The sequence below is a fragment of the Tarenaya hassleriana genome, unplaced genomic scaffold (genome assembly GCF_000463585.1).
Source record: "Tarenaya hassleriana unplaced genomic scaffold, ASM46358v1 Cleome16, whole genome shotgun sequence".
NCBI classification, from domain to species: domain Eukaryota; kingdom Viridiplantae; phylum Streptophyta; class Magnoliopsida; order Brassicales; family Cleomaceae; genus Tarenaya; species Tarenaya hassleriana.
The window spans coordinates 2,689,512-2,701,260 of NW_010965019.1; the positions used below are offsets into that span (position 1 = coordinate 2,689,512).

The 11,749-nt window shown below is 37.0% G+C and overlaps 1 protein-coding gene across 2 annotated transcripts; it reads left to right on the top strand.

Annotated features, from left to right (window-relative positions):
• Positions 1 to 1,735: 1,735 nt before the first annotated feature.
• Positions 1,736 to 10,322, top strand: LOC104809610 (ATP-dependent DNA helicase Q-like 4A). Of its 2 annotated transcripts, none has more exons than XM_010535651.1 (26): positions 1,736 to 1,887; positions 2,275 to 2,355; positions 2,451 to 2,594; positions 3,033 to 3,090; positions 3,303 to 3,710; positions 4,010 to 4,153; positions 4,278 to 4,408; positions 4,693 to 5,056; positions 5,129 to 5,260; positions 5,567 to 5,653; positions 5,755 to 5,882; positions 6,641 to 6,761; positions 6,871 to 7,022; positions 7,090 to 7,225; positions 7,319 to 7,442; positions 7,517 to 7,587; positions 7,716 to 7,784; positions 7,915 to 8,037; positions 8,127 to 8,285; positions 8,377 to 8,457; positions 8,565 to 8,729; positions 8,888 to 8,943; positions 9,292 to 9,418; positions 9,496 to 9,590; positions 9,673 to 9,750; positions 9,851 to 10,322. In XM_010535651.1, exons 2-26 carry the CDS (start codon positions 2,333 to 2,335, stop codon positions 10,158 to 10,160), a joined length of 3,486 nt encoding a protein of 1,161 aa, XP_010533953.1. In that variant the 5' UTR covers positions 1,736 to 1,887; positions 2,275 to 2,332; the 3' UTR covers positions 10,161 to 10,322. The 2 variants fall into 2 exon arrangements, with proteins under 2 accessions (XP_010533953.1, XP_010533955.1); XM_010535653.2 differs by having other exon boundaries at positions 1,737 to 1,887; positions 8,565 to 8,726.
• The last annotated feature ends 1,427 nt before the right edge of the window (positions 10,323 to 11,749 follow it).

Sequence of the window (11,749 nt, forward strand, 5' to 3'; positions counted from 1 at the left end):
ATATCTCTCTCTTTTACGAGAGGTACAAATCCCGTCTTGACTATCTACAATCCAGTACATGATTCGTTTCGTACCTGATACACGCCTTTATAGTCCTCCTGTTACGCATGACGTTTGACGTAATCAAAGCACGCAACTCCTCATGTTGGATTCCGTAGATATCTCAGGTCTTAGGATCCAATCATGGAACCGTCATATGAGATTCAAGTCATGACGCTAGTCCATGTGACAATCTCATGCGGGTCAATCCAATATTCCGTTCTCCAACGAATACCTATGATTGTGATCGTATCCAATACCTATGATCATCTATCAATACATCGAATGTATCTGAACAAAGCTCATAATCAGTACATCATAGAGCACTAAACCAACATATGACCCACCACACGTAACCCGTTGCGCATCTGAGCATAACCTTTATAGCCACCGTGTTAAAGCGACGTTTGATTATGTCAAGACACGAAACAAATTAGGGGGAATACCAATAGCTATATCAGGTCAAAAGACAAAAGTGAGATATTATAATGATGTCGGTTTTGATTCACGACTATGAACCACTATCATGTGGGTCAACCAGTCACACGTTCCAAACGTGTAACTATGACAGGTATCTAATTACGTCATGCATACACGTCACATTAGTCTTCCTTTATTATAGTTTCCACAATAATGACTGACTAGGGCATATAATATTATTCAAAATAATACACGGATACTATTTATTATTAATGAACATGCAAATAGAATAATAAAGGAATAATCATATTATTCTATAAATATTTTATTCTTAGATGCGTATAAACACACATGTGACTATACATATGTCTTTGAACCAATTGACAAACTTTATCTTGATTCCAATTAATATTTTGTAAAGTGACATAAACTTTTATTTTCTATGTCCGAATTGAATCGGCCCGAACCTAATGTGGCGCAGCCTGTATATTATTTCATAAATATTTTATTACAAATATATATTTGTTCATCTACATATGAGCATAACTACAACAATCAATTAAGCCAGAGTCTGAAACCCGGTCCGAATCCGCCCAAAAATAATAAGGACGTGGGTCTAGAAAATATAGGCTCATTAAACCTCAAACTTTCGGACTAAATGAGCTACGGGCCAGTCGGGTTTCGGATCGAGTTTGAGGCCAATTAAAAATTTTTTTTTAAACCAAAATTTTACCTTTCTATGATTACTTTAACTTTATTTTTATGCTAAACTCTTTTGTCGAGTCACTTTGTATTGTATTTCTGTTCCTTTATCTTTATTTTTTTGGTTTCTGGGATTTCTGTTCGTATTTGCTGGAACCAGTTCTGAAAATATAAGATTGATTTTTCTTATCTGTCTCGCTATATCTATTGGATTGGATAATCATCTTTTGTATTATATTTTCCTGATAAATCAAACCTAATACTTGCTATTTGATTAAGTTTTTTTGTTTTATATTTTTTTCTTCGCTATGAATTGGTTTTGTTTTATACTAATGAGTTAGATTTTATTCGTATAAATATATGTGACTATATGTGTTTGAACTAATTGGCGAATCTTTATGTTGGTTTCAATTAATATTTTGTAAAATGACAAACTTTTAATTTTTAGGTCCGAATTGAACTGGCCCGAACTAACCCGGCGCGATCCGCCCATTTTACACCCATCTGCATATTTATCAGCGCGGAAATGTCCTTTTTGCCCCTTGTTTTCTTAATGCGTCGTTCTTGAAAAAAATGAGAGAGAGGGAGAGCGGGAGAGGGGGAACTATCCCGCCATTACCAAACTGTACGAATTGTTTAAGCTTTGCTCTCTCTCTCGTCGGGAAAAAGCAAAGATTCGGGAACAAATTGGCTCTCCATTGTAACAGAGCTCGTGATTCCCACAAGGTAATCGGTTTCTGTTTCACAATCATTTCTAGGGTTTTCGTCTTCGCTTTTAGTCACCGACACATCCATAGCTTCGAAATGCGAGTGCGATTACAACTTAGTACTGATCGGGTTTCTTTGTGTGTATATAAGAGAGAATGACCAATAGATGTAATAGGTCTTCTCTTGGCTTCTGATTTCCGTCTTTCGGAAAGTTTCAGCTTTCGCATCATTTTTTAATATGCTCTTTGTTCCTTTTTAAATCTTTCATATTGTCATGTGAAGGGAAGATGTGAATTTTCGGAGTAAGGTTTCGAACATTCTTTGGTGATAATCTGTAATTGCTGCATTTTTTGTTAATTATCATTCATCACCCGTCAATGATAATGCAAAGATGTTTCGTTTTAGTTTTAAGCGGTTTTGAAGGGAAAGAAGATTGCTGGAAGCTCTTCATTACGTTAAGCTGATGAACAATGAGAAGAAGATGAGGCAAGTGTGAACTTTGTCCTGTAGTTTTTGGCTTATTGGCGGTTTTCCCTTTTTTGTAGTCTCATGGTATTGAATTGCTGACCGTTAACATGCAGTGTGTGCCATCTCCCTGAAGGCCGAGAACCCAGCAGCCATTTTCCTCAAACAAATTGGTCGGAGCATACCAAGACACTCAGCTCCAATTTCCTTTACTCTCTAGAAAGTCAAAAGCCTGTAAGAGATCAAGACATGGTTACAAGGTAAAATTGTCATGTCCCAATTTTTTATTCTTCGTTTTTTGCAAATGGCTCCTTCTTACACTGTTTGTCCAGTGGTTATGTTAAACTCTCGTCCAGTACTATCTGTTATCCAGTTCCACAGAATTGATACTATCGAAATTTCAAGCATAGAGTTCCATTGCATAGTACTATTTCATTTTTCCTGTACAGTATGAATCTTGGGTCATAACATGTTCTGCATATTCATAAATCTGAACTAGAACAATGCTTTCTGGTTGAATGTTTGTCTTATGAGTGATATTCACTATCAATATCTACAACAACTCCAAATTACTTGGACAGGCTGGATGGATGTGCGTGATCTTGCCCTTTGATATTTCTGAATTTTTCTTCAAGGATCTGGTACTAACTTAACTACTCACAGTGACTGAAATGCATTTTCATTTTTTTCTTGTCTAGGTCTATCGCCTTTCGTACGTTGAATATTCAAAATTTGCAGCTCCCACAAGTTGAAAGGGTAATGTGGCTAGAGGGAATTTCTGAACTTATGATTATTTCTTTTATCTCAAAATTAATTGCTGGTTGACTCTTGAATGATGGGATCCCCTTGTAATACTTCTGTAGGAGGATCTTCTTGCCATGTTTTTCTTCCTCTTTTTTGACCTCCTATTTTTTTAAATTCACCGTATGTACAAGTGTTTTACTTGAGATGTTATCCTATGTTGGTAGGCTTGGCATTCTCTTTCAAATCTATCGATGAGTAATACCTACCTGAGACCTGGAATAACTCCCCCAATCATTGATGACATCACTAGTTCAAATGCTGCAAGAGGAAGATACACTGCCAAAGTTATATCTGAGGCTGGTGGAACGTTTAATGCGCACAGTCATCAAGACCATAGTCACATGCAAATGAGGGGAACTGCAAAATCTTTTGACAGTTTCAGTCCGCCTGATGATGATATAGTAATGGCTGGAAAGGTTGCAAATGGGGACAATAAGGTTAGAGCTTCAGTTACCAGTTGTAAGTATTTAAATGGAATGGATAAGTCATTCGGGAACCCTTCATTCCCAACTGAGCATATGAAATCTAGCGAAGCTTTTCCTGATGAGATTGATGACGATGACATACTCAAGGTAAATTTTCTGTTGCAAAGTAGGCAATTTTCTTTTGGGGTATTAGTTTGAATTTAGGTTGCTTTTCAAGTTGTTCTGTGGGCATTATATATGCCTCAGTTCTAACTAAATAATATGTAGCAAATTTTCCATGTTAAAGTTACGCACGACCGAGATTGAAGCTCTAACTTTTGGTTCTACACTGTTTTGAGATTTGGAATGAAATTATTTCATAAGATAATTATGCATAAACAAACCACTTTATGGTAAAGATTTTGTTGAGTTGAACTACATGTGTGAGTGTGATCTTTTGGGTGCAGACTATTGATGTGGACCGAATTGTCATGGAACATTACCAATCAACAAGTACTCCTCAACCATCTTTCAATAGAAATATTCCCCCGGAAGAAGGAAAGACTAGTTTGCCTCCTGAATTATGTTCCAGCTGTGATCATGGAAATAAGGTATTGGTACCACTCTTTATCATGGAAATAAGGTATTGGTACCACTCTTTGTCATTTTCTCCAAGAGGAGGGTTTTTCAAAATTTAATTAGTCTTTCATTTTGTATGGTTTCTGTAATGTGCAGGTAGGGCATTGTTCAGAAGCCTCAACTCACATAGAACAGATGAAGGACAGGTTACTTGTGATATCAAATGAACTGCTTGATAATGCTGCTGACCTGAGTCCTGATCATTCAGAAAAGCTTCGTCAGGAGAGGTTTAAGTCCCAGTCGATTATACTCCTTGTTTTTATTTGTAGTTCTAATTACTTCTTTCGTGTTTGGATAACAATTTATCTTCCTTGCGGAGGCTCTTATATATTGTGCAACAAATTCTATTGCAAAGGAAACAACAAGAAGGGATTAGCCATTAGGATTAAAATAAATTATAGAAAACATATATGCTTCATTGGATTTTGGTCTTTAATTGCTTTGTCACTGATAGCGACACTTTTGAGTTATGGATCAGTTGCTAAGGTTTCATCTCTTGCGTCGCTGCTAGGTTACTGCTGAAAAAGCAAATTCAGCTGCTTGAGATCCATATCCAGGATATAGAAAGGCAGAAGTCTCAGTTTTTGGCATCTACAGCAACTCAGAATTTTCAGTACGAAACACCTAGAAGACCAGATTTCACTGTGGATCATGTGCATAGGGATGCCCAGAAACATTCTGGTGAACAAGGAAAATATGCACATGATAACTGGTACATGCCTAGCGATTCTTTTTCTGCTGATAGGTATGGTCCTTCATCTGGTCTTATAGAGAGGGAGCAATATATTCCTAAGATTATTGATGTGAATTACATTGAGGGCTCAAACGATAAGAAGTGGAGCAGTCGTGATTTTCCTTGGACCAAAAAGCTGGAGGTGATTATCTAATTTTTGTCTTCTTTTATCTGCTTACCTTCTCTTAGCTTTACATGTTCCTGCTATGATCAGGTCAATAATAAAAAAGTATTTGGAAATCACTCATTTCGGCCCAATCAAAGAGAGATCATTAATGCTACAATGAGTGGGTGTGATGTTTTCGTTTTGATGCCAACCGGAGGGGGAAAAAGTTTGACCTATCAGGTAATGTTATCTTAATCTTGACTCTCGAATTTCCTTTTGATCCTTAAGCTACTGCTGAGTGCTGGCCTCATCTTGGGTTACCGTTGTGATTTATGAAAAGTTTTCCTTTAGGCGTTGAGAGCATTCTGTGACAAATTCATAAATCCTATAAATAGGAGGACAGTTTGAAGTTTTGTTATGTGGTGAAACTTTGTGTTAGCATATGCTCAATATGGAGGATATTCTTTACTTTTTGCAAATCGACAATGCTTTTAGGACCTCAGACTGGTTCATAATCTCTTTTTCTCTTTCCCCCTCTCTCTGCAGCTCCCTGCACTGATCTGTGCGGGTATAACATTAGTCATTTCTCCACTTGTATCACTTATTCAAGACCAGATAATGAACCTATTGCAGGTGATCATTTCTGCAGACCCCTTAGACTCTATTATCTTCCCATTTCATCATTAAGTTATAATCGAAGAGAAGTTTTATCTCTAACACTGGTTTTGATACAGACCAATATAACTGCTGCTTACCTAAGTGCCAGCATGGAGTGGGCTGAACAACTGGAGATCCTTAGGGAGTTGGGCTCCGATCACTCTAAATACAAGTTACTATATGTTACGCCTGAAAAAGTGGCAAAGTGAGTTATACATCTTAATTTGGTGACTTCTGCTCTTAGAATGTGGTTTTTGCTTATATAACAACTATAGGATGTAATATGGTGTTTGATTCATGCAGCAAAAACTTCTCTGATGTAGGACAAGATTAGGACATACGTATGCTTTCTTTTAGTTTCTTTTGACATGAAATTCAGCTGCACAATTTTGTTTCTTTTGCCAAAAAATTATCTGTCAAACTGAGTTCACCATTATCAGGAAAATGGTTCACAACATTAATCTAGATTCTGGATTAGGCTGCTACCATAGATGTGGGTGGTTAATGCGAGACATGCCATTCTTCATATATTTGAGTACTGGAATTCATCAACATTTATAGCCTTTGTCGATGGCAGAATCTCATCCATGTATGTGCCTTTTTGCTGTAGTCTGTTGGTTTATCCTTATAGTAGACATCAAATGATTTGTCCCCTTTTTATCCATACAGGCTTTATATTCCTGATGATCGTCATGTATGTTGTTGCTGAGCACCTATAGTGTCTTCCATAAATTCTTATAATGAATGTTCATATATTATTTTCATGAACCAGCCGCTTTTCTTTCGTGAAGCTCAAAGTGGAAATTCTTTAACAAGTTCGATGCAAGTGAGAATATTTTGCATTGTTGGTCTAGTTCCTTTTTCTTGGTTCACCTAATGCGTGCAATCTCATCTGCAATGTTGACACAGTTCTGAAAGACATTACTAAATACAACCTTTAATGAGTCTCTTTCTTGACTGCAGAAGTGATTCTCTTTTGAGGCACCTAGAAAGCTTAAATGCCCGTAGTTTGCTTGCTCGGATTGTTATTGATGAGGCTCACTGTGTGAGCCAGTGGGGACATGACTTTCGACCAGACTACCAGGTTCCATTTTTACGCTTCTGGACAACCACTTCATACCTATCAGACACTCTCTTTGTCTTCAAGAACATATCCTCCTTTCCCTTTCTACTGAAATTTTTTTGATATGCAGGGTCTAGGTATTTTGAAGCAGAAGTTCCCTAATGTTCCTATGTTAGCTCTAACAGCTACAGCAACAGCTAGTGTAAAAGAAGATGTTGTGCAAGCTCTTGGCCTTGTTAACTGTGTCGTGTTTCGACAGAGTTTCAATCGCCCAAATCTACGGTATGTACCCAAAATACAAACTTATTAATATTGAGTTCCAGAATATCACTTACCAAAACTTTCGCAGGTATTGTGTTGTTTCCAAGACAAAAAAGTGTCTGGAAGATATAGACAAGTTTATTAAAGAAAACCATTTTGATGAATGCGGAATTATTTATTGTCTTTCAAGAATGGACTGCGAGAAAGTTGCTGAAAGGCTGCAGGTTGGATTCCCTTTTTCCTCATTCCAGCTGGTGCTTATTGCTTGCACACCCGCACATAACATGTTTAGACATAACCATGCCTATTATTTGTAGGAGTTTGGCCATAAAGCAACATACTACCATGGTAGCATGGATCCTAGCCAACGTGCCTTTGTGCAAAAGCAATGGAGCAAGGATGAAATAAACATAATATGTGCCACAGTGGCATTTGGCATGGGTAATGGTTTCTCCTGTTGCCACTTGCCGCTTTGATTTATTAAATGTTGCTGCCAACTAAATTCAGTATTTTAGGAATTAACAAGCCGGATGTTCGCTTTGTTATTCACCATTCTCTCCCGAAGTCAATAGAAGGCTATCATCAGGTACTTGATTGGACAATCATGAAATCTTCTTAACTGTTCCACATCAGTATGCCATAGCCTGATAAAAGTTAGAAATTGGATGTGTTTTTCTTCGAAGAACTCACATGCTAATTTTATTTTCTTGCAAGGAATGTGGTCGTGCTGGTAGGGACGGTCAGTGGTCATCGTGCGTTTTGTATTACAGTTACAGTGACTATGTAAGTTGCATAAATCTGGGGCATCAATCCTTAGTTTCTGGTTCTGGTTCCCGCTGGCCTAACTGCTACTGTAGAGGGGTGAGCTTTTTTTTAAAAAAATTTATTGTCTCAATGCAAAATTTGAGTCCAGATACGGGTTAAGCATATGATTAGCCAAGGAGGAGTTGAGCAAAGCGCCATGACAACCGGGTATAATCGTGCATCAAGTTCAGGAAGGATACTCGAAACGAATACTGAAAATCTTCTTCGCATGGTATTTAATATACAACCTTTTATGTGTTTGTTTTTACAGTTCTTGCTATTCTTTGCTGAGATGTATCCCCGATTTTTTTGCCGCTTCAGGTTAGTTACTGCGAAAATGAGGTGGACTGTCGGCGTTTTCTACAGCTTGTGCACTTCGGGGAAAAATTTGATTCTGCAAACTGCCAAAGAACATGTGATAATTGTTGCAGTGGCAAAAAATTAATTGACAAGGATGTCACAATGATTGCAAGGCAATTGGTACGGGAATCATCTAAAAAAGTTCTCCATGGACTACATTTGTTGGATGTGGTATTGATTATGTTTCTGCAATCTGTTGTACCTTGCACAGGTTGAATTGGTGCAGCTAACAGGGGAAAGGTTTTCTTCAGCTCATATTCTAGAAGTCTTCAGGGGTTCCTTAAGTCAAATGGTATATTTCTCTGTTTCTTGTTCACGGATTCGGTAAAACCCGTTGTATTACTCCTTGTCTTCTGCTTTGTTTAAATACCAGAAAGCAATTGTCTTATCTGCATCTAGGTCAAGAAACACAGACACGAAACCTTGCGCCTCCATGGAGCTGGAAAACAATTAGCTAAAAGTGAAGCTTCTCGTATCTTGCATTATCTGGTGACAGAGGATATTCTAGTTGAAGGTGTTAGGAAAAGTGATCTGTATGGATCTGTATCTTCCTTACTGAAGGTGGTTGTTATTGTGATAATTTTTTCATTTTCGATGCGATTGTTTATTGAGGATGAAGCTGATAGCCCTTTCTCCATTTCTTTGTCATACTAAATCTAACTATAACATTGAGTGTGTCTTTATTGTCTTTGACATCCATACATCTGTATTTTTCTATCTAGGTGAATAAATCAAAGGCTCAGTCATACTTTTCCGAAGGGCGGACTATAACGATGAGGTATGTTTAGATGCTTGAGATACTTTATTCTTTGGGGCTATTAATTACTTCAGGCAAATACTTGTGCCACTAGCAGCATAATCCAGACTTGTAAATTAAAGTGGGGCAGTAGTTATCACGTAGGAAAATGATTTTGGATTTTTGTAAAACCGATACCTGTCAGGAAGCAAAGCTACAGAGTCTGGATGGAGGTGAAATCTGTATGTTTCATCATACTGGTGTTTTCAAAGATCTTGAGAGAGCTTAATACGTTCTTTTGACAAAATCGTCAGATAGTTTGGTCACTTGGTTAAAAGGCTAATGTTTTGGTACAAACTAGTTTAGATGCTGCTCACATTTCTACTGCAGATTCCCTTCGGCGGCAAAGGTTAGCAAATCTGGAGCGACTCCAGCTAAAGGACCACTAATATCTGGAAAGCAAAGCGCTCTCCCGATGACAGATGTTCCTTCACAACCAAAATCGAAAGAAGATTTGGTATCTCTTTGTACCTTAGTTTCCATTCGTCACAAAATTTTATGGTGTTCATTCGTCACATGTTTGTTTTGCCTTAGAATCTCTCTGCCAACTTGTACTCGGCTTTGAGAAAGCTTCGTACAATTCTCGTTAAGGAAGCCCCCGAGGGCGTCATGGCATACCATATATTTGGGTAAGAATGAACATTTTCTTTACCAGGGCACATTTGGTTCGACCAGGATGGCTAAATCTCTCTATTTTTTTTTTTGTAATAGCAATGCGACGCTGCAGCAGATAAGTAGAAGAGTTCCCAGAACCAAAGAAGAACTACTTGAGATCAATGGCCTTGGGAAGTAAGTTTTAGCTTTCGAACTCCCGTCCTAATCCATCTTGAAAACATCAAGAACAAAAGGAAACGGGTTCATATTGTTCGGAAATCCCCCCTCTTTTCAGGGCTAAAGTAAGCAAGTATGGTGATCGGTTGTTGGAAACTATAGAATCAACCATCAAGGAGTACTATGGAACCGGTAGGAACGAGAGTCCGGATTCAGGGAAGAGGCGAAGAGATGAAAATGTGAGCCCTAACGTGACGGAGGACGGTGATTTCACAGAGAGCCCAGCAGCATTGTCCTACAAAAGAGCATCCAGGAACAAAAGCAATGTGGTTTATGATGAACGTGTGGATGATGAAGGGATGGATAACTGTGATGTTGATGAGAACGTGTCGGAGGTTAGACCAGAGGGAAGAGTTTTACCATGGTGACCCAAAAAAAAAAGCATCCTCCCCACAAGATCACTAAGTAAAAATTTTGCTTTCTATGTTTCGATGTAAATGACCAAGGATCTTCGTTCTTTTTTATGGTTTTGAATACAGTGTTTGAGGTGTAATTGATTTCATCTCTTTAGTTTGTTTTTTTTTTGTTAATTTTGTCAGTAGGTCATAAGTCATAACCGTTGGACAATTGCTCAATATAAGTAATGTGTTGCAAAAATTGGTAATATCGGCATGGGTTGGATATCCTGTCCCAGATCCGTATTTGAAAACAATCACCACATTTGTAGACTATCGAATGGCCAAGACGAAGAAAAAGGAGGAAGAGTAATCATGGGTGATGGGATGGCGAATATCCAAGTGTATGAACTCTAGCCGGTTTTCAGACATCCGACACACGAATCAAATCATCGACTAATAAAAAAACAAATACAGATTTCCGTTGTCCAACCAGCTTAAAATTCAACAGTTGACCAATTTGGAATTACGCCTTCCATAAATTTATCATAATAAACCGCAAATATGTTAGACATCTTCTTGGGCGTTTTCTTCCAAAGATAGACATTAAGCCATAGCGATGCACACAAGTCCGAGTCCCACCATCACATTGACCAATGTTAACACGAGCATTGAATGCCAAGATTGGAATTTATATAGACGACACTAACAATACAGTTTTCAACTCATGTAATCTCCGAACAAGTACTGAACAAGAGAGAGTTCAAGGGATGTGTGAATGACCTTCCACCTTCATTTTCTTGAAATATATATATATATATATATATATATTATAACTGTATTAAATTGCTACATCATAAATATAACACATTAAAACTATAATACAAAACTTATATGTAATTATCCATAAAATTTTAAATGATAAAATAATAAAATTATCATCGACAGTTAAAATATATTAGTTTTTTGTAATATGCAACTATCTATAAATTCATCAATTTCATATTTATAAATTTTTTTTTAAAATATATTTATTATTTCACCATTTCATTTTTTTAAATATTTCACCATTTCAATCTTAATTTGAAAAATTATATTTATGATATAAAATAATTATTATTGTTGTTGTTGTTGTTGTTGTTGTAAATATATTTTTCATTACAGTAAGAATATATAAGTTAATAAAAATGATAATTTTTTAGATATTTTATATGTTTTATTTGAATTTTTTAATACTGGAGTGTAGTAGTTATAATTTTTTTGGATATTTTTTAAAATATTGAAAATTTATTTGGATCAATACATAGTTAAAAGTTTAGATAAATGCTTGGAGATTTTTTCATACAAAAAATTGAATAAAATAGAAAATCGATTTTGCCAAAAGAAATCGACTTTGTTACCAAAAAAAATTAAGGAAAAACGTTATTACGATTATAATAATGAATTAAAAAAAATAAGAAAGAAAAATGAAATGAAAATGATGACTCGGTGAAGTCTGAAGCGATTCATCTCTCTCTCTCTTCCTTATCTCCAAAATCCCCAAAATTTCGTTCGCCAGATTCCCAACCGCCGCGCCGCCGCCGCCGCCGCGCCGCCATGCTCTCTCATCCCCCGCCGCCGGC